The following is a 27,026-nucleotide window of genomic DNA, read 5'->3' on the forward strand; positions in this document are numbered from 1 at the left end:
CTCGACTTAGACTCAGACAATAAAGACAGGATCAAACTCTTCTTACTAGACAAGACTTTCAACAGGTAACTCACGGTAGGTATCATACAATGAATGACAATGAACCAGCACAGGACAGCAAACACAAGGGGATTAAATAGGGAGCAAATGATTAACACAAAAGGTGACACAGATTGAATAATAAAGACAAAACGAGGATAACAAGGGGGCGGGGCAAGAGAACTAGACAACACAAGCACATGGCCCAGCAAAAGGCCATGTGTTTGCACATAAAACACGGGTCTGTCATGATTCTGCCTCAAGACTAAAGAAAATCAAGGACACGAGTGCAGAATCATGACAGCTTAAGGCTATCTGTTTGCTATTGGAAACATGCTCAGATTTTTTTTTTTTTAAGCTTTAAAGGGGGGCTCGACCAAAAAGGTTTGAGAACAGTGCTCTAAAAGCTGTTAGTTGCTATTGGAAACATGGTTGTTTTAAGGTTATGGTTAAGGTTATGGTTGTTTTCCAGGTATCAGCAAAATGCTTGTCGTTGTTTCAGCAACATTGCTATCAGTACTGAACTGGTTGCTAATGCAAATGTTATTGAATATATACTTATTACTTAGACTTCTAGTATTATTGCGCATACTGTACTAAGTGACATGCTGTGGTATTCAAAGTGTTGTTTTAGGCTTATCTGGTTGCATTGGAAAAATTATCATTCTTTATTCTGATTATTGCAACATGCTGTGTTAAATTTAGCACATGCTTGTAGCTAAAGCGTATCTAGATTATTGGTACATATTGTGCAAAATACACATTAGGTATGTTCACAGCAGAGGGCTGTCATTCAACACTAACAACATCGTAGCTGATGATCCTGTGAATGAGTGTGGAATCATGGCAGTCGTCATCTTCACCTCCACAACCAATTGAATTCAGTAGGACGAGAGCAGATATCATTTTTATGAATGAGGAAGCACACTGTACTACATTGCTTACCCTGCCAAACTACACTAGTTCCCCTTCGTTACGGGGAACTCCCGCTGCGTCGAATACAACGCTACGGGGAATGCCTTCGTCATGCGCTATCTGAAGTCACTATACAACTATCCCAATCTGGATTGGTGCGCGTCATCGTGCGTCATGACGTCACATGTGACGGTGACCCGGACGCTATATAAGGGTCACAGGAACAAGGAAATGACAGCTTCTGTTCTTCAGCAGCGCTCTGTGTTACTGTCTGTTCTATTTGGTGTTGTCTGTCTTTTGAAAAAGAGTTATTATGGCGGAAAAGAAATTTCAACAGTGTGTACCTCCTTGCCCACGTTTTCTTTGTGAAGGAGATACTCATGCTCTTTGTGTGGTTTGTTTGGGAATGGAGCATGCTCGGGCAGCACTTGAGGGTGCTGCCTGTGAGCATTGTGAAAAGTTGCCCCTAAGAAAGCTCCGTTCCCGCCTGGCTCTATTCGATAAAGAGTCAGGTCAACCACGTGCTCCCGATGGATCAGGACCCGCGTCTGCTGAGGCAGCGCGGCGACTGCATTCATGGGGATCACAAAAGGATTTAGCAATGGATGTTGAGACGACTGAGGTCCTTTCTCAACATTCCAATGCTGAATCCATTTGTCCCGCTCAGGGTTCGGGAGCCCGCGCTGCGGCTTCTCCCGTCCCCGAAACGGACCCGATGCTTCACTTATCTAGCTCTGAGGAGTTAGATATTGTGGGTGTCGAGGCAGAGGAATGTGTGACACCGCCATCCCATTCCCCTGCTTTTGAGGAGCTGCTGGATGTTGTGACTAGAGCGGTGGCCAAGTTAAATATCGAATGGCCACCGCAGGTGCAGGAAACGGCCGTTAAAAGCAAGCTGGATGAACGTTTCCTGCAGACCCGGTCACAACCTCCACGCCGTAGTCTGCCATTTTTCCATGATCTTCACACCGAGGTGTCGAGGACATGGAATAAACCCTTCTCCTCCCGTATTTCCGGTCCCAATACGCATATATATTCAGATATAATGGGAGCGAGGGAGATGGGTTATGGGACGATGCCGCGGGTGGAGGAGACTTTCGCCTCTCATCTCTCTCCCGACGCGGCATCATCTCTGCAGGCTCTGGCGCTCCCCACCAAGCCCTGCCGTACAACATCAGCTTTGGTGGGGAAGGCATATATGGCGGCGGGTCAGGCTGGTAGCTGCCTGCACACTATGGGGCTGCTTCAGGCATACCAGGCTGACCTGCTAAAGGAAGTGGATGAGAGTGGGGAAGTCTCCTACGACGATGTTCGAGAACTTCGTCGTGCGGTAGACGTGTCTCTCCGTGCCACCAAGGAGACGGCCCGTGCTATCGGCCGCTCTATGGCAGCACTGGTGGCTACGGAGAGGCATCTGTGGCTGACGCTAGCGGGTATCGGCGACAAGGACAGGGCTTGTCTGCTCGATGCCCCCCTCTCTCCTCGTGGCCTCTTCGGCGACGGCGTTAATAATGTCGTCGAGAGGTTTCAGGAGACGAGGAGGCAGTCAGCCGCATTCAAACAGCTGATTCCCCGCCGTCATCCTAAACCTCGCGAGCCTGCCGCCAGGGGGCAGTCTCGCGAGGGCGCCGCCTCCAGCTCCTCTCACATCCAGCAGCAGAAGGAGAGTGTTGCCTCCCGGGGACCCCCGCAAAAGGCCTGGCTCCGGAGGCAACTCGCTCGGTCGAAAGCCCCGGCTCAGAAGGCGGATCTGAGGACCGTCATTCAGGGTAGGAAGGCTTCGGCCAAGAGGCCATGACGGGATCCGCAGGCCTCAGAGGGTGTCCCCCTCCGTGTGACAATTTTAAAACTTCGCTCCACGGAGCCCTCAGGAAATCGATGTAACCAGACTCTGGTTACACCCATTTCTAACGAATGTACGGCACTATCAAAAACCCTGTCTCATTCGACCCTCTTGAGGTCTGCTGAAAAAGAGAAGAAAAAGATTCAGTTATGTCCTGCCAGTAAACTGCTTCAGGTCACTGTAAAATCTGCTTTATCACCTGAGACTAGACCAGAAAGACTCATCCCGCTTTCAGATTATTTAGACGCCTGGAAAGGCCTTCCGAATATATCGAAATGGGTTCTGGATATAGTTAAGAAGGGTTATAGGATCCAATTTAAAATTCAACCACCTCATTTTCAGGGGGTGTTGCACACTTTGGTTCCTGCCGATCAAAGCCAGGTGATGGAAGATGAAGTTAATTCCCTTTTAGCAAAGGAGGCGATTCCCCCGTTCGGGAGAGGGAATTCGGTTTTTATAGCCGGTACTTCATTTGTCATAGTGTCTGGTTTATGTTCCCTGGGTCACCACTAGATGTCCTCCTTCCCCACGGTGTCTGTCACAATTCTGAACTGCATTTCCCACAATTCCTGTCTGTCACTAATTGTTCATTGTCTTTCAGCTGTTTCTCGTCACCTTGTCAGCACTTGTGTATATATACCCTGTCTGTTTTAGTGTCTGTCACGGAGTCGTTGTCAGATATCACACCACTTCTGTATTCTGTTCCTGCCTGTTCCTGTCTTTGTGTCTCATTGTTTGGATTGCTTGTTTGGATTATGACCCCTGCCTGGACTGGATTTTGAGTACGGATTTCCCCATTAAAATTCACTTACTCCCTTTGAATCTACCTGTCTTCTGTTCGGTGTGGTTCGTGACAGAACGACTCCGTCACAGATAGATCCAGCGGTATGAGTTTTCATGACTATTCCACAAACACTAAGAGGGAGAGGAGGCAGCTGAATGGGAATTCTCGAGCTGAAGAGGAGGACTTTAGGAGGAGGACTTCGCGCATGACTTTATATGAATGTTTTGCGTTGGTTGCTCGTATCAGGGAGGAGAGTGCTGCGATCCCGGTTAATTCCGGGGAGAGAACAGCACCCAGTCACTCGCGGACACGAAGGAGAAAGAGGAAGACTTCCTCCATGCCAGTTCCGGTGGTCCCAGTGCCGGTGGTCCCAGCGCCGGTGGTCCCAGTGGTCCCAGTGCCGGTGGTCCAGAGTCTGGTGGCTCCAAAACGCAGGAGGAGGAGAAAGGCTCCCTCCGTAACTGTTCACGTCACGTCTGTCCAGCCAGAGACTGTTCACGTCACGTCTGTCCAGCCAGAGACTGTTCACGTCACGTCTGCCCAGCCAGAGACTGTTCATGTCACGTCTGCCCAGCCAGAGACTGTTCACGTCACGTCTGCCCAGCCAGAGACGGTTCACGTCGCGTCTGCCCAGTCAGAGACGGTTCACGTCACGTCTGCCCAGTCAGAGACGGTTCACGTCACGTATGCCCAGCCAGAAACTGTTCACGTCATGCCTGCAGACCCGGTGTCCCTGGACAAGATGGCCGTACAGCCGGTGCCTGTGTCTGAGCCGGTGATGTCTGTTCCTGAGCCCGCAGTGACCGCGATACTGGCCATTATGGCCACAGCCATGTGGTGTGTGTGGGCTACGCACACACTTGAGCCGGTGGTGTCTGTTCCTGAGCCGGTGGTGTCTGTTCCTGAGCCGGTGGTGTCTGTTCCTGAGCCGGTGGTGTCTGTTCCAGAGTCGGTGGTGTCTATTCCAGTCCCTGAGCCGGTGGTGTCTGTTCTTGAGCCGGTGGTATCTGTTCCTGAGCCGGAGCCAGTGTCTGTTCCTGAGCCGGAGCCAGTGTCTGTTCCTGAGCCGGAGCCAGTGTCTGTTCCTGAGCCGGTGCCAGTGTCTGTTCCTGAGCCGGAGCCAGTGTCTGTTCCTGAGCCGGAGCCAGTGTCTGTTCCTGAGCCGGAGCCAGTGTCTGTTCCTGAGCCGGAGCCAGTGTCTGTTCCTGAGCCGGAGCCAGTGTCTGTTCCTGAGCCGGAGCCAGTGTCTGTTCCTGAGCCGGAGCCAGTGTCTGTTCCTGAGCCGGAGCCAGTGTCTGTTCCTGAGCCGGAGCCAGTGTCTGTTCCTGAGCCGGAGCCAGTGTCTGTTCCTGAGCCGGAGCCAGTGTCTGTTCCTGAGCCGGAGCCAGTGTCTGTTCCTGAGCCGGAGCCAGTGTCTGTTCCTGAGCCGGAGCCAGTGTCTGTTCCTGAGCCCTCAGTGACCGCGACACTGGCTATTATGGCCACAGCCATGTGGTGTGTGTGGGCTATGCACACACTTGGACCGGTGGTGTCTTTTCCTGAGCCGGAGCCGGAGCCGGAGCCAGTGTCTGTGTCTGTTCCAGTTCCTGAGCCGGAGCCAGTGTCTGTGTCTGTTCCAGTTCCTGAGCCGGAGCCTGTGTCTGTGTCTGTTCCAGTTCCTGAGCCGGAGTCTGTGTCTGTTCCTGAACCTGAGTCGGTGGGGCCAGTTCCAGTGCCAGTTCCGGTGGTACCAGTTCCAGTGCCAGTTCCAGTGGTGCCAGTTCCAGTGCCTGAGCCGTTGGTGCCAGTTTCAGTTCCTGCGTCGTGGCCGCCCGAAGGGTCTTCACCGCCGTGGCCGCCCGAGGGAAAGTCTCCGCCCTGGCCGCCCGATGGACTGTTGACACCGCCCTGGCCGCCCGAGGGGTCTTTACCGCCGTGGCCGCCCAAGGGAAAGTCTCCGCCCTGGCCGCCCGATGGACTGTTGACATCGCCCTGGCCGCCCGAGGGGTCTTCACCGCCGTGGCCGCCTGAGGGAAAGTCTCCGCCCTGGCCGCCCGATGGACTGTTGACACCGCCCTGGCCGCCCGAGGTAAAGTCTCCGCCCTGGCCGCCCGATAGACTGTTGATACCACCCTGGCCGCCCGAGGGGTCTTCACCACGTGGCCGCCCGAGGGAAAGTCTCTGCCCTGGCCGCCAGATGGTCTGTCGTCTCCGCCCTGGCTGCCAGATGATCTGTCACTCCCTGTCCCCGTTTCCCTCCTTGGACCTGGCCCTCCATCCCTCCCCCCTGATCCTCCACCATTCCACCTCCCTCCTGGACTCTTGTTTTGTTGTTTATTGTGTCTTGGAGCGTCTGGTAGCCGCTCCGTAGAAGGGGGGTTATGTCATAGTGTCTGGTTTATGTTCCCTGGGTCACCACTAGATGTCCTCCTTCCCCACGGTGTCTGTCACAATTCTGAACTGCATTTCCCACAATTCCTGTCTGTCACTAATTGTTCATTGTCTTTCAGCTGTTTCTCGTCACCTTGTCAGCACTTGTGTATATATACCCTGTCTGTTTTAGTGTCTGTCACGGAGTCGTTGTCAGATATCACACCACTTCTGTATTCTGTTCCTGCCTGTTCCTGTCTTTGTGTCTCATTGTTTGGATTGCTTGTTTGGATTATGACCCCTGCCTGGACTGGATTTTGAGTACGGATTTCCCCATTAAAATTCACTTACTGCATTTGAATCTACCTGTCTTCTGTTCGGTGTGGTTCGTGACATCATTGTTCCTAAAAAGGATGGTGGACTTCGTCCTATAATAGATCTTAGGGTTTTGAACAGATCTCTGAGGAGATTTAAGTTCAAGATGCTTACTATACCTAATATCGTTCAACAAATTAGATCCGAGGACTGGTTTGTGACGATAGATCTTAAGGATGCTTATTTTCATATTTCCATCATTCCTTATCATAGGAAGTTCCTTAGATTTGCTTTTGGGGGAAAAGCTTATCAATATAGGGTTCTTCCTTTCGGCCTAGCCTTATCTCCTCGCACGTTCACGAAATGTATGGATGCAGCCCTTGCTCCATTGAGACTTCAGGGGATTCGCATCCTTAATTATATAGATGATTGGCTAATTCTTGCAGAGTCAGAGAGCCTGGCAATCCAACATCGAGATGTTGTTTTGCGTCATCTTCAGTGCTTGGGATTAAGACTCAATGTTAAGAAGAGTTCCTTGTGTCCCCAGCAAAGAACAACATTCCTGGGGACAGAGTGGGATTCGCAAACCATGCGAGTCCAACTAACTCAAACTCGTATTGAGAGTATCTTAACTGAGGTCAAGACGATTAGGCTAGGTCAGGCCATCACTGTAAAACGATTTCAAAGAGTTTTGGGCCTTATGGCAGCCGCTTCAGTGGTAATTCCCTTCGGCTTGCTCCATATGAGGGCCCTGCAGTGGTGGCTCAGGACCAGGGGGTTTTCCCCGAGGGGTAACCCCTTCCGCACGATTAGAGTTACGTCCAGGTGCCTACGTGCTCTAGTCAGTTGGAAAGAGGTTCGGTTCTTGTCTCAAGGCCAGGTGTTGGGAACTTCGGGTCACAGAAAAATTCTGACCACGGATGCTTCCCGCACTGGCTGGGGTGCGGTTATGGGGAGTTCTGGAAAGAGTAAGGAGGTATGGAGTAGATATTATTCTTGTAGCTCCATTCTGGCCGACACGGATTTGGTTTTCCGACCTGGTTAGTCTCCTGGCAGGCTCCCCATGGCAGTTACCAATTAGGGGAGATCTGTTGACTCAGGCGGCGGGCTCTTTATTCCACCCGCATCCTGAAGATTGGAATCTTTGGGTCTGGCCCTTGAGGGGGTTTAGATCTCTTTAGTTCTAATTTTTTCTGGAACTCCTGGCTATGCAGGATAATTTAAGGGAGGGTGAACCCAGTGTTTACTGCCCATGGGCTTCAGTACGGGAGTTTCTACACCCTTCCGGGACCTCTCATCCATGTTCAGAGCCTCTATGGCGCATTCTGCCTCCGTATGCTCTGAGGGTGGGCACGTGGGACCGTCCCATAACCTCCATTGATCCTGTAGCTTCTTGGATGAATCCTGTTGTTGCAGGCTGACAGGTGACCCCTGGCTCCTGTCGGCGCTGCAGGATATTTTTGGAATTATAAGCTTTCTCTCATTCCCGGTCTCTATAGGACCGGAGGCTTTTAATTTTTCAGGTATTTATCCTCTGTCGCATGGACGGTGCAAGAGAGCCTGGTTTTTGGGCTTCCAAAGAAAGGAGTTTTCCCTTTAGACGGGTGAGGAGTTGAAGGAAGGACCTGCTTAGATTATACAGGTCATATTTCAATTTTGAAGTTGCTGAGGCATCTTTCCCTTACCACACCAAATAAGGATTATGATTCTTAGTCTAGTGGGATTTTGTCAACTCCTGGCGTAGCGCCTCTGAGTGTGCCAGATGTTTCACACCAGGGGCGCCTGCTCTCGGTGGGGGCTAGCTGGTACTCGTTCCCCGTAGCGTTGTATTCGACGCAGCGGGAGTTCCCCGTAACGAAGGGGAACGTCTCGGGTTACTGGATGTAACCCTGGTTCCCCGAGAGAGGGGAACGAGACGCTGCGTCCCTTCTCCCCACCTTCGGGGCGCCCCGAGAGCAGCTGCTTTGAACCTTGTCGAAGCTGTCATTTCCTTGTTCCTGTGACCCTTATATAGCGTCCGGGTCACCGTCACATGTGACGTCATGACGCACGATGACGCGCACCAATCCAGATTGGGATAGTTGTATAGTGACTTCAGATAGCGCATGCCGAAGGCATTCCCCGTAGCGTTGTATTCGACGCAGCGTCTCGTTCCCCTCTCTCGGGGAACCAGGGTTACATCCAGTAACCCGAGACGTTTTAATACTAGTCCTATGGTTATATAACATGCTTGTTGTATCAGATTTGTTGCCGCTAGTATGAGCTATTGCTGTAGGGTGTATGCTTCCCCTACCAAACTACACTAGTTTTAATACTATTCCTATGGTTAAACAACAAGCTTGTTGTATCAGATTGTGTTGTCGCTAGTCAGAGCTGCTTCCCCTGCCAAACTACACTAGTTTTAGCAATAGTTCTGTCTTTATACAACTTGCTTGTTGTATCAGTTTGTTGCTGCTAGTCTGAGCTATTGCTGTAGGGTGTATGCTTCCCTTAACAAACTACACTAGTTTTAATACTAGTCCTATGGCTATACAACATGCTTGTTGTATCAGATTTTGTTGCCGCTTGACAGAGCTATTGCTGTGGGGGTATGCTTCTCCTTCCAATCTACACCAAATAACGGCACGCTTGTTCATTTACATTGAAGCAAAAGCGAAGATAAAAAATCCTTTGGTTAACCGAAAAGACATTGTTATTTTCTAAGATATCCTACATTGTTTTGATGTTCTTTGTACTGTAGTAATCTGTCCACCTAAAATACATTTTTTGGTGATGAGGATGAAATAGGAAGGGAGGAAATGGCTGGATGTCAGGATTTAGTTTGAATAAGAAATTAATGTATGAAATCTAAATTTTATAATATAGCCTATAAAATATGCAACATAGTTAATCTAGTTTTTTTATTTCTTTTTTTTATTTTTTGGCTAGTAGAAGTTCTGAATGGCCGGTAACTGAAAAATTTAGTAGCCAAATTGGCTGGTGAGTGAAAGTTAATTTCAAATCCCGCCTGCGAATATGGAAACATTTGCGTTTATGAGAGAGGTGCCTAATGCCAGTTTCAGTTTCGCTTTAAATAAATTTGTTTAGGCTACATTTATTTTTCTTTCTTGTTTTGTTCTGGATACCATTAAATTGAAAGGATTTGTTGTTGAGTGAGAGGAAATAAAATACATGTCTATAACTTTAGTAAACATTTTGTTTTAATTAATGGTAGGCTATTTTACATTATTTTTGCATGTAATAATAAAATGTGACAGATACACAGACACGATTTTGTCACGGTTTTCAGGTTTGTTCATTCTGACTGTTGTGTGCTGTCGTTGGTCTGATTGCCTATCAGCGTTGCCTAGCTACCAACTGTGTTGACAAGCTAATCAGATCAGCTGCACATGCGGCTTGTAATTGTTGCCTATATATACATCTTGTGTTTGCTGTGTTCTTTTTCAGATTGTTTTGGGTTTCATGTCTTGTCCCCTTGTTCTTGTCAGTATCTCTCAAATCTCCAGGTCTTGTGTGTTTGCTTCCTGCTTGTGTCTGGATTACTTACTTTCTGACTGTTTCAGGATTATCATATCTTTGTTATTCGGCAGACATCCCAGCCCATTGCGGTCCCCTCGCTGCCAAGGCCTGCTTCCATCCCTGCACTATTGCATCTGACCATCCTGTCCTGCCTGTCTCCTGTTTATTATCAATAAACTGTATATTGCATTCACAACTGGATATTTTGTTCTTTACCCCTGCCAGATTTTTTTCTTATGTTTGCACCAATAAAACAAGCATATTGTTTTCATTGTTATCACCCACATTATCTTTGGGTTATAATTCACTGTTGTAATTATGATGGGGTCCTGAATTTTTTTCTACCCTCTATGGGGTCCCTGGTCTCAAAAAGGTTGAGAACCCCTGAATTAGGTGGTTATGTCACATACTACCATTATAATGAGTTGTGTTATGGCTTCATGGGAAGTCGTTTTCGAATGACACCGCAACAACATGATGCACTCTCACTCACATGGTAATTTGAAGTCTGGACTACAAGTAGATTGTGTTTGAGAGTTGATGTGAGGTAGGATGCAGGAGCGAGTGGACACATCTGGATTAAATAATGGGCCAGCTATACTCACAGAATCCCCTGTGTAATCGTTTTGAAACATGGTGACAGCACAACTCAGCAATGAAATGAATGTTGGCTAAGTGTGTGAGCGACTGGACAGCCGTGTCTAATGAGAATCATGGTGTATGGGGAAAAGTCACTAAGCTTCCATTAAAACATGACCCTGGAATTGGACATGCCGTTCCCACAGTCAGAACTTTTAGCCAGGTTCAGCACAAACATGCCTGTCGATCTTTCATTACACTGCAAAAAAATGCTTAAAAGATTATTTTTCTTACCCCATTGGCAGATAATTTTGCTTGTTATAAGCAAAAACTCTTTTCCCCTAGAAAACAAGACATAATATCTAATGCCATTTATTTAATTGTCTAGTAAATGCATCTTGATTTCAGATTTTGAATGCATCTTGATTTTTTTTTTTTTTTTTTGCAGATTATGCAAGATTATTTTGTATAATGTTGCTCTAAAGTATAACTCTAGAATTATGTTTTACATGCACAGTAACATGTTATTGGTACTGGCTGACAGCTGTAAGGTTGAAATGATAATGAATTAATATCTGAATTTAAGAGCAAAATATTAACTAATAAAACCAAGATCATGCAGGGGTGTTTATTTTATTTATTTTGCCCTTGTAAAAGTGTACTTAACTGAATTGAATGTGCACTTATAAGTATCTTTTTTTTCTTTTTCTTTTTTTAACTATACAGTGCTTGCAGATAATATAATATCAATGAAATAAAAGGCCACTTAAGTGTATGTAAAAAGAGTACATTTTCATAACACATTAAAAAGTGCACTTTGTAATTTGTAATAAAGACCTAGAACTGTTATGGAACAATTTCTGTGATCTCACAATCATGAGCCCTGAGAAAGCAAAAATTTCACATAATCAGAAAACTAAGTTTAGTCTGATTCTCCCAGGACTTACAGTAATGTACACTGTGAAGTATTATTCCACTGCGTCTCACTGTTTTCCCCTAAGTTCTGTAGACATGACAATAAACACCAGTAACCATTTTTATCAGTCCCCAGATGATGTAGCTTGTTGATTTATGAATTTGCACTAGTTGACTTTCTGTAAAGGTGCAATTTCACTTCACATGTATTGCAAAGATTAAATGGCCCTATTTGTAAATTGTTATTTTATGCACTATTAGGAACTGAATGTTGATGGAGGCATCTATTTTGAATATTTCAATTGTACATTTCAGTTATAACTAAATTTAGACATTTGACCAGTATAGGAACTGAATTCAAATAGAGGCATCTATTTTTAATATTTTAATAGCAATATTGAACATTTCAGTAAATTCTTCATGTAGTATATTTTTTTTTAATGTACCACCGAACGTCACATTAATTTAAACTGCCTTCAGAAGCTTGGGTCTCGTTTTACTGTAGTAAAAGTCACTGTACTAATTCACAATATTTTTTGTACCATAGAAGAGAGTGGAGTCTCCCTGCTGCAACTTATTGGAAGCCCTCCGCCTGAAGAGATCACCAAGGCTCCAGGCCCAAACAGACAAACCGCTTACTTCTTCACAAAGGATACCAACACATGGCAGATGGCACTTGCCCACTTTCCCTCTCATTTCTACCCAGACTTCTCTCTTGTGTTCCACTTGAAGCCCACCTCTGATGATGCTGGGGTCCTCTTCTCCATCACAGACTCCAAACAAAATATCATGTACGTGGGGGTCAAGCTCTCAGCTGTGGAAGATGGCAAAAGGAAAGTTATTTTTTATTACACAGAGCCTGATTCAGATAGATCTCAAGAGGTGGCCAACTTTGAGGTGGCACACCAGCCTCTAGAGTGGAGTCGCTTCTCTCTGGCAGTTAATATGGACCAAGTGTCTTTCTACGAGGACTGTGATACTGAGCCCAAGGTGGTAAAGTTTGAGCGCTCACCTAATGACTTGGAGCTGGAGACAAACTCCAGGATCTTTGTTGGACAAAGTGGAGTTGATGACCCAGACAAATATCAAGTATGTCCTGTGTATCATTGAAAGTGTTATATTTGTAATTTTTCTCAAATATTCAAAGGGTCATTCGCAGGGGTGTGGACAACAAGGAATGTTGACCTGGATCCTTTGTAGCCTTTCTATCTGTCTCTGTTTGTTTGTCTTTCTGTTAAATTATTAATTGATCAGTCAATCATCCCAGACAAATATGATCTAGCTACTATCTGGTCAACAAATGTTTGTGACCCTGGACCACAAAACCAGTCACATGGGTATTTTTAAATTGAGATACAACTATTTGTAAATCTGGAATCTGAGGGTGTAAAAAAAAATCAAAACATTGAGAAAATCGCCTTTAAAGTTGTCCATTTATGTTCGCGATTGTGCAGCATCCACTCACAAAAATACATGTTTTATATATTTACAGTAGGAAATTTATTGCCACAAATATACCCGTGTGACTTATGACTGGTTTTGTGATCCAGGGTCACATATATGGTCTAGCTATTTTTTCCATCCGTCCAGAAATACACTTATATTCATATACAACCACAGCTGATATGTTGGCTGATGTTGATGTTGGACCTGTCTTTTTTATTTAGGGCATGATCTCAGAGTTAAGAGTGGTTGGAAACCCACGGGCTGCAGAGCGTCATTGTGATGAAGCCGATGATGATGACTATGATGTAAGCTGCATATAAACTTGAGACTGTCATTCTTACATCTACAGAGAGGTTTTTATTTGTTTATTTTTTAGCAAGGAATTTATTGCTTATAGATCACAGACAGGAATGACTTTTTTTGGCACTGACAATGTATGAATGTCTTGAAGGCTTACTAACTATCTGGTCATTTTTGTGGTAAAATGGTGGTAATGTCCGTTTTTCATTATTTGTAGGGTTCTGGAGACAACGGAAGTGGAATAGAGGACATAGTGGATGTAGAACATAATTTAGTAGGTATTTTTGTACATTAATGTATTTATCAGACAAAAATACAGTGTTCTGGCAAACCCCTCTAGTACTTTTTTAGTAAATGTGTTGCAAGTATACAAATGAGCTTTGTGGTAAGCTGTTCCCTTTCGAAAGTGGAACTCGCACTGCGTCAATGACGCTTTGGGGAACGCCTCAGGCGTGACAGAAATCACTATTAAATCACGACAATCATATTGACCGGCGACAGCCGCTGACTTCATTAACGTGCAACCCGGAAGTATAAAAGGGCGCCTTGCAAACATGACAATCACCTTTTTCGTCTTCAGGGACTGTTCTGTCTGTAAACGCTTGAGATTACGGTAAGAAATAAAAATGAAATGCACTGAGAAATCTAAGCAATGCTTCCAGAATTGTGCAGACCCATGCCCAAGATACTTGACGGCGGGTGACACACACGAGATGTGCGTTTTTTGTTTGAGTGAAGAGCACGCACAGGCAGTTCTTGAGTGAGCTGCCTGTGCAAACTGGATATAATAATGATGTTTCTCTCTCTGGGCCATCTAGTGCTTTCAGACAATGATGTGTGTCTTTAATCATTTCTGTGCATGGCACTGGCAGCATAATGTAATGCCGAAATACAAAATAATATGTTTTAAAGTTTAAAAAGTAAATTAAAATAAATCATGATCGTTTTCTAAAGTATGTTTTCATGGGTGTTAATCGCTTAATTTTTGTAGGAATAAAAAACAACTATCACACTGTGATAAGGGCTGAAGGTGAACGCAGCGAAACGTATTGGTATTGGATGAGAAACCGAACCGTCCCGTGTTGCTCCCAATGCTCCAGTAACATTACATTATGTAAACTGCAATGCATTTATAACAAAGAACTGCACCGATGCAGATGTAATATCATAGCAATCTATCAATAAATGCACTCACGACACACCTTGTACTCTCTGATGTTCGCTCTGCTCGGCGGCGCCCCTGCAGATTGAAAAATGCACTAAATTCAAGCAGACTCAGATAAGGGGAGGAGCCGAAACTTGACGCAGCTTGCCGCCGTTTCAAATGAGTTTTTTTAAAGGGGACTGAAGCAATCAAAAATTTATTAATCAAATATTTTTTATGGTGGCTGGGCAGAAGTTTAGGGAGGCTGAAGCCCCCCTAAAAAGGGCCTAGTGACGCCCCTGCTCTCAGCCAATCTGCCCTGTGTATGCTGAGCTGGTGGATGTAATGGATCGCACTGCAGGCTGCGTTTGGCTTGGCAGCGCGTTAGGGGAGAGATTGCTCGCGGTAGGCTTGACGATCAGTTTCTCCCCAGCCATAAACCACCAGCTCAGGTGAGCCTTCCATTCCTTCCTGATCTCCATACGGAGATCGAGAGGGCATGGAAGAACCCATTTTCGGCCCATATCTACCGACATCAGCGTGCTAGTTTTGCCGATGTTGAGGGGATAGGAGAACATGGGTATGTGTCAATGCCGCCCATCGACGAGATGTTTGCGAACTATCTCGCGTCTGGGCGGGCATCAACACTGAGAGCTCCAACCCTGCCATCCAAACCTTTGAAAGCAACATCGCGTTTGAATTGCAGAGCATACATGGCAGCAGGTCAGGCGGGTGCTGCCCTGCACACCATGGTGGTGTTGAAGGCGTACCTGGCCGATCTGCTGGGGGATCCCGACCAGGGGGCAAGGAAGTCCCCTGAGGGCTGAGGCAATTGCTGAGCTGCGCCGCACCACGGATCTTGCTATCCAGGCCACTAAGCAAACTGCTGCCGCGATCGGCCGGTCGATGGCGGTGATGGTGGCCATGGAGAGTCATCTGTGGTTGAACATGGCCGATGTAGGGGAGAAAGAGAAGGGCTTTCTCCTTGATTCACCGGTTTCGCCCTCCGAACTTTCCGGCACCTTCGCCTCATTGGTTAGAAATTTCAGAGAGGTGAGGGTGTGCTCAGCTGCATTTAGGACCTGCATACCGCTGAGGTCCGCTTCCACGCCCAGGCAAGCGGGAGGGCCTGGCCCATCACGGTCAGAGGACCGTAGACAGGGCCAGAGAGCCAGCGTCGCCTCACGTGCGCCCCCTCCATGGAGGAGTAGGTCGCAGAAGAGGTGGGACTCCAGCAAGAATAGGGATCTGAGGGAGGTGATCCAGCACAAACGCACACAGCGTGTGAGGGCGTACACACGTGTGAGGGCGTACTCACATTACGCCCCTGAGGGCGTAATTATTTCTTAGCCCTCTCCTCTCTTCCACGACGTGGAATGACGTTCCAGAACGTCATTTAAAAAAAGAATAGAAACGTTGAATGCTGCTGCTTGGTTTATTGTCTAAATACATCTGTTTTAGCCCTCAGGCTATTAGGCACCACAGGGCAGAGTAATTTGTCTCCTCTCTTAAATAAAAATAAAAATATATATATTAGAGAGTATATAGATTTCTTTCTAGAGACTGACACTGGAGCTTTAGATAGATCTTATGTCCGGCCCACGGGGCCGTCTGACATTTTCCTGAGTACATCGCTCCCTTGATCTCTGTTCGGGTTTTTCATGCAGGCTTAGCGGTTTTTGTGGTGTGTCATAGGAGAAATCTTTCCCTTGAGGCTGTTGCTCCTCCGAGCCTCAGGCAGATCTATGCTTATAGGCTGGCCCTTACCAGGGCTGCCTCAATAGCTGGCCTAGGCTATACTAGGGATAGTGGAGGCGGTCTGCTGAAGCATTTCTGCCTCTGGCCTTTCACTATGTGAGTTTAGGCTGTTTTAGTCAAGTCAAGTCAAGTCATCTTCATTTATATAGCGCTTTTAACAATGTAGATTGTCTCAAAGCAGCTTCACAGAGATAAGCGTATAATTTAAGGTAACAGAGATGGTTTCTGCTTTACAGCAGAGTTAAGTTATTTCCATCTAAAGTTAGTTTTAATTGATTTGGTTCCGTCGCAATGATCATTTGTTATTAAATTAGGGGCCGCTAAGACGACACCATTCTCTCTACACAGACTTTAAACGCGAACCTGTGAGAAACGCTGATGGCGGCCACATGCGCATTTAGAATGGGTTCTATAGTTATGTGCGTTAGAATATACGCAGGTTTGGAATTCCCTACAAGCCAAGCCTAAACAAAATACTTGTCTTTCCTTATAAATTTTGATAAGGAATTTTATTTTATTTGTTGCTTTGGGGTAGGACCGCGAGACGAATTTTCCCGACAACGCCTTATCTGTAGAGTGGTAGTGGGATCCTCCATAGGGAGAGACTAGTTGGCACTTCAGCACTGCGTTGTCATCGGTCCAGGTGAAGGTCCTTCGTCAGATCTGGATACGGCCTGGATCCGGCAGGCTGCAGGAAAAACCTTGGGATAAACACAGACACTAAAATTAGCGTAGATGCCATTCTTCTCATGATGTAACGAGTACATCAGGATTTTTGGGAAGTGTTCCCGGTTCCGGCTGACCTAATCTATGCAGCATAACATTAAATTATAGAAGTCTATAATGTATTATGTGAAAGCTAGGTCAAAGAGATGTGTCTTTAATCTGGCTTTGAACTGACAGAGTGTGTCTGCTTCCCGGACAATGGTAGGAAGACTGTTCCAGAGTTTTGGTGCTAAATAGGAAAAGGATCTACCGCCAGCAGTGGATTTTGATATTCTAGGTATAATCAACTGGCCGGAATTTTGAGATCGTAATAGACGTGATGGACTATAATGCGTTAAGAGCTCGCTCAAGTACTGCGGAGCTAAACCATTCAGTGCTTTGTAAGTAATCAGCAATATTTTAAAATTTATGCGATGTTTAATAGGGAGCCAATGCAGTTTTGACAGAACTGGGCTAATATGGTCATACTTCCTGGTTCTGGTAAGAACTCGAGCTGCTGCGTTTTGGACTAGCTGTAGTTTGTTTATTAAGCGTGCAGGGCAACCACCCAGTAGAGCATTACAACAATCTAGCCTTGAGGTCATGAACGCATGAACTAATTGTTCCGCATTTGTCAATGAGAGCATATGACGTAATTTAGATATATTTTTAAGATGGAAAAATGCAGTTTTACAGATACTAGACACGTGACTTTCAAATGAAAGATTGGTATCAAAGAGCACACCCAGGTTCCTAACCGACGACGAAGACTTAACAGAGCAGCCATCAAGTGTTAGACAGTATTCTAGGTTATTACGTGAGGAAGTTTTTTGTCCAATAATTAGAAACTCTGTTTTTTCAGAATTTAGAAGTAGGAAATTACAAGTCATCCAATTTTTTATATCCGCTATGCATTCCGTTAATTTTGTGAATTGATAAGTTTCGTTAGGTTTTGAAGAAATATAGAGCTGAGTATCATCGGCATAACAGTGAAAGCTAATGCCATGTTTCCTAATGATATCTCCTAAGGGTAGCATGTACAGAGTGAACAGCAGCGGTCCTAGTACTGAGCCTTGTGGTAAGCCATACTGAACTTGTGATCGATGAGACATCTCATCATTTACTGCTACAAACTGATAACGGTCAGATAAATATGATTTAAACCATGCTAGTGCATTTCCCGTAATGCCAACATAATGTTCTAATCTATTTAAAAGAACGTTGTGGTCGATGGTGTCAAATGCAGCACTAAGATCGAGTAACACTAATAGAGAGATACAACCACGATCGGATGATAAGAGCAAATCATTTGTGACTCTAACGAGAGCTGTTTCGGTACTACGGTACGGTCTGAATCCGGACTGGAAATCCTCGCAGATATAATTTCTTTCAAGAAAGGAACACAGTTGTGAGGATACTGCCTTTTCTAATATCTTTGACAGAAAAGGTAGATTCGAGATCGGCCTGTAATTGACTAATTCTAAAGGATCAAGTTGCGTTTTTTTAACAAGCGGTTTAATCAAAGCCAGTTTAAAGTTTTTTGGTACGTATCCTAGAGACAAAGATGAATTAATGATATTAAGAAGAGGATCTATGACCTCTGGAAGTATTTCTTTCAGTAGCTTAGTCGGTATAGGGTCTAACATACATGTTGTAGATTTAGATGATTTAATGAGTTTAGTAAATTCTTCCTCTCCTATAGCAACGAATGAATCAAATTTTTCCTCAGGGAGACTACAATGCACTGCCTGATGCGATACTGTAGTAGACGGTTGCATAGTTATAATTTTGTCCCTGATATTATCAATCTTATAAGTGAAGAAGTTCATAAAGTCATTACTGCTGTGTTGCTTGGAAACTTCGGTGCTTGAAGCTTTATTTTTCGTTAGTTTAGCCACCGTTTCAAATAAATACCTAGGATTATGTTTATTTTCTTCTAATAGGGTTGAAAAATAAGCAGATCTAGCAGCTTTTAAAGCCTCTCTGTAAGTAATTGAGCTCTCTTTCCATGAAATGCGAAATACCTCTAGTTTTGTTTTCTTCCAGTTGCGCTCCATTTTTCTGGCTGCTCTCTTAAGGGCCCGAGTGTGCTCGTTGTACCACGGCGTTGGACTATTTTCTTTAATCTTCTTTAAGCGCAACGGAGCAACTGTGTCTAAAGTGCTGGAAAAGAGAGAGTTAAACGTTTCTGTTGTAATATCTAGTTCTTCTAAGCTATCTGAGATGCTGAGATGATGAAACTGATTAGGAAGATTATTAATAAAGCAATCTTTAGTAGCAGAAGTGATAGGTCTCACATATTTGAAACACGGAGTTGGCTTTGCAGCCTTGGCTAAATGCAAATTACACGAGACTAGATAATGATCTGAGATGTCATCGCTCTGCTGCAGAATTTCAACGGCATCCACATCTATTCCGTGTGATAATATTAGATCTAGAGTATGATTACGACGATGAGTAGGTCCTGACACGTGTTGTCTAACTCCAATTGAATTTACAATGTCTTTAAATGCCAATCCCAATGCATCTTTTTCATTATCGATGTGTATATTAAAATCACCAACAATTAGTACTTTATCTGCAGTCAATATTAATTCTGATAGAAAGTCCGCAAATTCTTTGATAAAGTCTGTATGGTGCCCTGGTGGCCTGTATACAGTAGCCAGCACAAATCTCAAACGTGATTTATCGTTTACACTATATATTTTTACATTAAGCACCAATGCTTCAAAAGAATTATATTTAAAACTTGATTTCTTAGTGGTTTTGAAACTATTACTATAGATTCCAGCAACACCACCCCCTTTGCGTTTCAGACGAGGCTCATGTTTATAACAGTAATCTTGCGGGGTTGATTCATTTAAAGTAATGTAATCGTTTGGTTTTAGCCAGGTTTCTGTCAAACACAGCACATCTAGGTTATTATCTGAAATCATATCGTTAACAACGAGTGCTTTTGAAGTAAGCGATCGAATATTCAGCAACCCAAGCTTTAGCATTTGCTCATCTGTATTATAGCTGTTTTTTATTTGTTGAACATCAATTAAATTTTTAACCTTAGTTGGGTTTAAACGTTTTTTGGATTTCCAAATTCGGGGAACAGACACAGTCTCTATATGATGATAGCTAGGTGAAAGAGGCTCTATGTGATGGGATTTATCTGACCTTGGTGATGCGAGGCCACTAGCAGACGGTCGGTTAAGCCAGTCTGTCTGCTTCCTGACCTGAGCCCCAGATTGTCATGTTTGAGCTCTAAGACTATGAGCCATATTACTAGAGAGAAGAGCAGCACCATCCCAGGAGGGATGAATACCATCTCTTTTCAACAGGTCAGGTTTGCCCCAAAAACTTTTCCAATTGTCTATGAATTCTATATTATTAAGCGGACACCACCGAGACAGCCAACCGTTAAGCGAACATAATCTACTAACTATCTCATCACTCCTGCGAACAGGAAGGGGGCCAGAGCAAATTACAGTCCTTGACATCGTACTTGCAAGTTCACACACCTCTTTAATATTAATTTTGGTGAGAATTTACGATTAGCATTAGCCAGCACTTTTAAATTTGCTTTGATGTCAGGCGCTCTGGCTCCCGGCAAACATGTGACTATGGTGGTTGGTGTCTCTATTTTCACGTTCCGTGTAATAGAATCGCCAATAACTAGGGCACAATCATTCTCAGTGGGTGTTTCACTGAGCGGGGCAAATCGATTTGTTATGGTAATCGGAACGGAAGAGTGGTTTTTAGATCCGCGACTAGAGCGATCCCTCACTGTCACCCATTTGCCCGGCTGCACGGGCTCTACTTCAGCCAGAACCGACTCATGTAAAGTGGTCACTATTCTATGCGCATCCAAAACATCTAAAGCACTAGCACTCTTACTATCCTCAATTAAAGTTTGGATGCGTGTTTCTAATTCTGAAATCTTCTCTGTCAACCTAACTGTCTCCTTACATTTATCACATATAAATCCTATATTGTCGACAGAGAAGCCTATACTAAACATGTGACATGAAGTGCAAGTGACAATAACAGGACAAGACATTACTCACCGTGTTTGTTGAGTGATTCTTACTCACCTGAGCTTTTTATGAACTCAAAGGCGCGGACGCGCGAGAGAAAAATAAATAAATAAAATAGCTGAGCGCACGGGTGGCGCGTTAACAGGCTAGCGAATTACTAGCGTTTTGTGCTAGTAGTACTAATAACAAAAGCTAGCGATGTCAGGTTAATCTGAGATGTTGGGTAAAATGTAGTAGTATAAACAACTAGAAATGGTAGTAAAATGATGGTTCAAAACAAAGAAATATATGGCTAAGACGGAGCTTATCGCACCGAATCAAACAAACACACTCACAGCAGGCAGCGAGGCAGACAGGAGCAATCGATTAGACAGCAATCTCTCAATTTTAGCATCCCTAGATGACAGCCTCCTCCCAATGGGAGTCGTTTGGCCAAGGCCCGCCCCCTTCTCTGCATTCGGGGGTGAGAAGAGTAATACAGGTTGATGTAGAGGCATGATTGATAAAGACCTAGGGTTAGGCCTCTTATAAGGCCTCCCCAGTACGATGGGTCTTTTTGGGCAGGGTAGGGCCGTCTTTCACTCTGCAAAGAGATTGATTTTGGTTGTCTCTGCTGTGCAGAGCTAGCAAATGGACTTAGGCCTCCAGAGTAGGCTCCACTCAGCTCGCTGAGCCACTGCTCAAGCGATGGGTTGAAGGTGGTTGGCTTGCAAGCAAACCCCACTCCCCTAGGCTGGGCGCAGAAAAAAGTCTGTCACCTCTAGAGCCACTGGCAGGCCCACACCCTGTTAACCCTCTGGGGTTAGCAGTCGTGCCAGCATGATTGTCTCGCTTTTTTTCCCTATGAAAATGAGATGAACAGTTTCTCAAGCGCATCCTCCCTAAACGCCTCATATCTCAAAAACAAAGACTCAGGGCCCTATCTTTCACCCAGCGCAATTGACTTTGTACACCGACGCATGTATCATTCCTATTTTGCACCCACGCAAAGCGCGCTTTTCCCTCCACAGAAGCACGTCGCTAAACTAAGGAATGAACTTGCACTCCCTGGGCGGTTCAGCGCAAAAAAGGAGGCGTGTTCCAGCGCAAACGTTCCTTCATGCTATTTTGCAGGTTTAGAAAACAATTGCGCTACTAACCAGGAAAAAATAGTTTAAAGTCAGTGGCGCGTTGCGCATGTTATTCATATGCTATTTTAAGAGCGCATGCTTGGCCATAATCAATGTAGCGTGTGCACAACGCGCATACACTTTGATTCTCTCATCTACACAGAAGCAGCAGTTTTCATTTTTGCAAATCATACATTATTACGATAGATAGATAGATAGATAGATAGATAGATAGATAGATAGATAGATAGATAGATAGACAGATAGACAGATAGACAATTTATTATAAAAGCATACATCTAGCTTACACATTTACCCAAATTATCATACGCCTTTTTAACCGAAGTTAATTTGGGTGTGTTTCTCCATCCCCAACGTCCGTGACGAGAGTGTTTCTCTCCTTGGCTGTGAACCGCTCCTGGCGCGCGCCTGGCAAATCCGCCGTTACAATAGGAATCTGCTTTAGAAAAAGCGCACCTGCTCTTAAAGGGAATGTGAGATGACGCTCTGATTGGTTTATTTCACGTTACGCCCAAACCACACCTATGAATAATGAAGCTACTTCAGACCAACCCATTTTAGATTTGCGCCTGACGCAAGAGTAATTTATCCCGCCGGGAAAATAGCAACAGCGCCAAGACCCGCCCACAAAGTTACTTGCGCTTTGCGCTTTGACACTTGCGTTTCAGATCGTTAAAATAGGGCCCTCAGAGACTTCAGTACTCCTCTGCTTTTCATCGAGTTTGGAAGACACATTGTGTTTGTGCTATGCTGTGCTTTTTACCTTGGATTTACCTCAGAAGAATTAGAAGAACGCGATCTGAAGATGAGAGAGATTTTTAAGGTAAGAAATACCACTCATAATAGTAAGCATGTTATTGTAGCATAAACTTCACATTGTAGCTACCAGTTAAACTGGTGCCAGACTAAAAAAAAATATATATACAGAAACATGTTGAAATATGAACTGTAGACAGGTAGGCAACCTTTCGATGCTAAATTTACATATATATGTATGACACAAGGATGTTTTTATTTTCAATATTAAAACACAGCATGATACAAAAGTTGTCTAGTATGAGTCTTTACTCTAATATGGTTAATTTTAGAATTTTTAGACCATTGCTGTTAAATACTGTGTTTGTGGATATCTGTTAAAACGTAGATATGTTTAATGTGGTAACAATTTCAAAGTTTGGAGTGGCTCAATCGCTTCAGTAAATGTTCTCTGCACGCGCTCTGAGTTTGGGTCACGCGCACTGTACGTTTGATGAGCAAAACGTGTCAAACATTATCATGTTTTTACTTTCCAATCTCATTTCATAACGTCATAACGAATGGAAACATTTGAAGTAACATATGATAATCCATATATTTTTCTCTAGTGTAGTGTACTGAGGCGTTCCTTTTTAATGATTTATAGGCCACCTGCTATAGGCTATTGTTATTATTATTTTATGCAGCCCTACAAGTATATGCCTACAAGGCACAACAAACCTGGTGTTCATTTCAAATATATATATATATTAAATTTTAAATCTAAATTTTAACCAGAAAAATCTAAAATGTATTTCCTAATTCATGCATCCCTATAGTTTCTCTTGATATCAGCATGTTCACAGTTGGTTTTTTTTTTTTTTTTTTTTTTTACAGGGACCAGATGCCTCTGATGAGTCCCTGCTGACTTAAACATTCACATGAGTCTCTGTACATGAACATGGTAAAATTAAAAATCAAACACCTTGGAAATGACAGGTATGTACTAAGTTTCAGGGATGGCACAAAGGTGTGTGACCGGTTAAGTCTCTGTCTTTAGTTCAGTGTGTTAAATAATGTGTTTTTTTGTCATTTGTTGTGTATCTTTGGATTATGTTGTGTTGTAAATAAATCCAAACAATCAAAAAGCCATTCTTTTTTAAATCTCCTCATTCTTTGTGAAAGGTTCCTCCGAATGATAGGGCCTGATAGCACCTGATAGGGCCATTATGGGAGGGTCTTTGTCTTTCTCAGGTGTGAAACACATCAATATTCATGATGTGTTCACGCCTACATGCATAAAGCTTTCTTACACAAAACATGTCTTACAAATTAAATTTTAAATCAATGTATTGTCTTATCTGAATGAGTAGTCAGGATGATTTTCACATAGTTTTGAAGCAAATATTCTAGGCTACGTGATACAATTTTCAAAAGTCTTGTGAAGAAATAATCAGTATGGGTTTCATGACTTTATTTCAGTGACAATTTTTTTTTTTCAAAGACCACGCATAAATGTCATTATCTCGAAACTACAAACTTTTACATACATGCTGCTGACATATTATTGTAGTAGAGTTTGTGCTGAATACAGTGTAATCTGACTTTAGCCATGAAAATGTCATAAGTAACAGAAATAAACACAAATGTCAGAACATGTCAGAACACCTCCAGGGCCCAGAAAACACCTCAGACCCCAGAGGGTTAATGGGGAATGTGTGGAAAGGGTTCCTGTCTTCAAGTTCCTATGCACACATATCACAGAGGACTTCTCTTGGACCACCAGTATCCATCACATGGTCAAGAAGGCCCAGCAGCGACTCCACTTATTAAGAATCCTCAGAAAAAAACATCTGGAGGAGAAGCTGCTGGTGTCCTTCTACCGCTGCTCCATTGAAAGCGTGCTGGCCTACTGCATATCCACCTGGTATGCCAGCTGCTCAGCAGCGGATAGGAGGGCCCTCCAGAGGGTCATTAACACCACCCAAAAAATCATCGGCTGCACTCTGTGCTCCCTGCAGGACATCTTCAGTTCCCGCTGCCTTACCAGGTCTGCCAACATTCTAAGAGACCCCTCACATCCCGGACATCATTTGTTTGCATGGTTGCCTTCTGGCAAACGTTTCATGTCCATCAAATCCCGAACAAATAGACTTAAAAACAGTTTTTACCCCACTGCAATATGGACACTAAATGCTGCTAGTCACTTTTACAGACCGTCTGCAACAACTGGCACTTATACATCAGGACTTTGGTACTGAGCCCCTCGAGTGTCGAACTGTATGCACTGAAAGCATTCAATTACCATCTATGCCCTGTTCCCTGCTGGTGGAATGATCTGCCTAACTCAACCAGAGCTGCCGAGTCCATAGCCACTGTCAAGAAACGGCTGAAGACTTTTTTGACAGCACTTGGTCCAGTAATACTAACACTTTCTCTTCTATTCTATTCTATTCTATTCTATTCTATTCTATTTGTAGCGAAGTATCACTACAATTGAAAGTTAGCTGGTTGAGGCGGCCAAATATGAATCAGATTCCGATCAGAGAATCAGGAGTGGAGAAGAGATTCTTGATAAGGCGTTTATTTATCTTGTATGCATCTGTGCTTGTATATGGTCTACAGAAAGAAATAAAGAAAAATAATTTACAATAATATTCGTTGAATATACATGTCTCCTTACATTAATTCCACTCAGAAAATAAACAAACATAAAATATATTCCAGTTAAATGTCAATATTAATCACAAGGAAGTAAACAAAATACGGTAGTACACAATTGTAAACAACTCGCGCTGTGTCGGAGAAAAACACTAACGTGTCTGGTGATGACTAATCAGATTAGTTCGGCAGATTACGGCCGAAATAAATGGTCAAATACAAGCAATATAAACATAAGAAATTACTAATCACATGCACGTCACATACTAATAAGCAGTGGTGGAATGTAACGAAGTAAAAATACTTCGTTACTTTACTTAAGTACATTTTTCACGTATCTGTACTTTACTTAAGTACAATCAATAGTGCATACTTTTGACTTTTACTTCGTTACTTTTTGCAGCAATTATTATACTTTCTACTCCACTACATTTCTACAACGTTTCGTTACATTTTCGTTACATTTTCTGATCATTTTTCCCCTTGCCAAAACAGGGATTGAAAAAAATCTCCATGTTTTTGGTGATGACGCGTTCATGTAACATGTAACTGTGGCGCTGCCAATAAAGCACCTAAAAGCTGTCACAAAGAAACGTCAAAAGTAATGATTATGAATAGCCTATGTAAAATATAACAAGGAGACATTTTAATTGTTGCTGACGCGCGATCTTTGCAATCTTTGGTCTGTGAGGCAAGTACAGACCTGAGTTTCAGTTCATGAGTTTCACCAGTTCACGAGCCCGCGCCTCCGTGTCCTGATCTATTTTCTGCTATATTTACTTATTAAATCCAGGCAATTTGGTTGATGAAACATTGATTAAAATTAAGATACAATTAATACGAAACGAAATTCACTTTAAAGAAGGGCTTTTAAGGTCTCTGTGAGTTTTAAAGCAGTATTTTAGTGCTGCTTTCAGAGCGCTCATGTGCGTAATGGAGAACTGACACGTCCGTAACATTGTTTTTTCCTCATAAATGTGAACACAAAAAATAAAATGAATATTTTAAGTTCTGTGGAGAGCCCACCCGTCTTTATCCGGTGGGTATATTATTTTTGGTTTGCGCAGTGAAATTCACAGAATTACTAAAAAAGTAAAAAATATTTTGCCACTTAAGTGTTAAAGATTTTTTTTGTGTGTGTCACGTCCGTTACGGATTTATATTTCCCTCTTATTAAATATAAAAAGCATGTGTCTGTAGACTAGTATTTTTCTAATGTCTGGACTTCTTTATTAAGGGAGTATGGATATACATGTATAAACAGTTTCAATTGGTATTTGAGAATTTACATTTCAAGATTTACATTTCAAGTTTTTACTGCAATTGTCACGTCCATAACGCTGGGATTGCCCAATCTTAAAGAATTTATCCAGGTCTACGTATTGTATAATGTTAACGTCAAATAAGGGGTGTGTCGCGATTCTGCCTTCTCACTCACACCGCGACACAGGTTCTTGGATCCGAGTGTCCGATTTCGGTTTCATATTGCATATTGTTACAGCGCTAATTATTAGAATATAAACATTAAGAGAATAAATTGTTATGAAAGTACTTTTACTTTTAATACTTAAAGTACATTTAAAATCAGGTACTTTTTACTTTTTACTTAAGTAGGGTTTTCATTGTGGTACTTTTACTTTTACTAAAGTAAATATGTCTCTGTTTATTTGTACTTTTACTTAAGTACTGAGATTCAGTACTTCCTCCACCACTGCTAATAAGTTATGGATATATATGTGCACTTACAGTTATTGCATGAACGCATTTACACAGAACGAAACCACCAGCATAAACAATTGCTGAGTCCCAATTCGCATACTATCCGTCCTAAATAGTATGCGAAACTAGAATTAGTACGTCCCAA

The 27,026-nt window shown here is 43.6% G+C and overlaps 1 protein-coding gene across 4 annotated transcripts in view; it reads left to right on the top strand.

Moving 5' to 3' along the window:
- col18a1b (collagen type XVIII alpha 1 chain b) overlaps window positions 1–27,026 on the top strand; it is a 164,203-nt gene that overhangs the window by 51,451 nt on the left and 85,726 nt on the right. For 3 of the 4 annotated variants that reach the window (XM_081380997.1, XM_081380994.1, XM_081380996.1), the window contains exons 2-4: window positions 11,806–12,347; window positions 12,926–13,009; window positions 13,222–13,278. In XM_081380997.1, coding sequence (XP_081237123.1) covers window positions 11,806–12,347; window positions 12,926–13,009; window positions 13,222–13,278 — 683 coding nt within the window. The remainder of the gene's footprint in view (window positions 1–11,805; window positions 12,348–12,925; window positions 13,010–13,221; window positions 13,279–27,026) is intronic. The other variant, XM_081380995.1, reaches the window with a different exon arrangement.

This window comes from Scardinius erythrophthalmus (assembly GCF_964197995.2).
Source record: "Scardinius erythrophthalmus genome assembly, chromosome: 12".
Taxonomy (NCBI): domain Eukaryota; kingdom Metazoa; phylum Chordata; class Actinopteri; order Cypriniformes; family Leuciscidae; genus Scardinius; species Scardinius erythrophthalmus.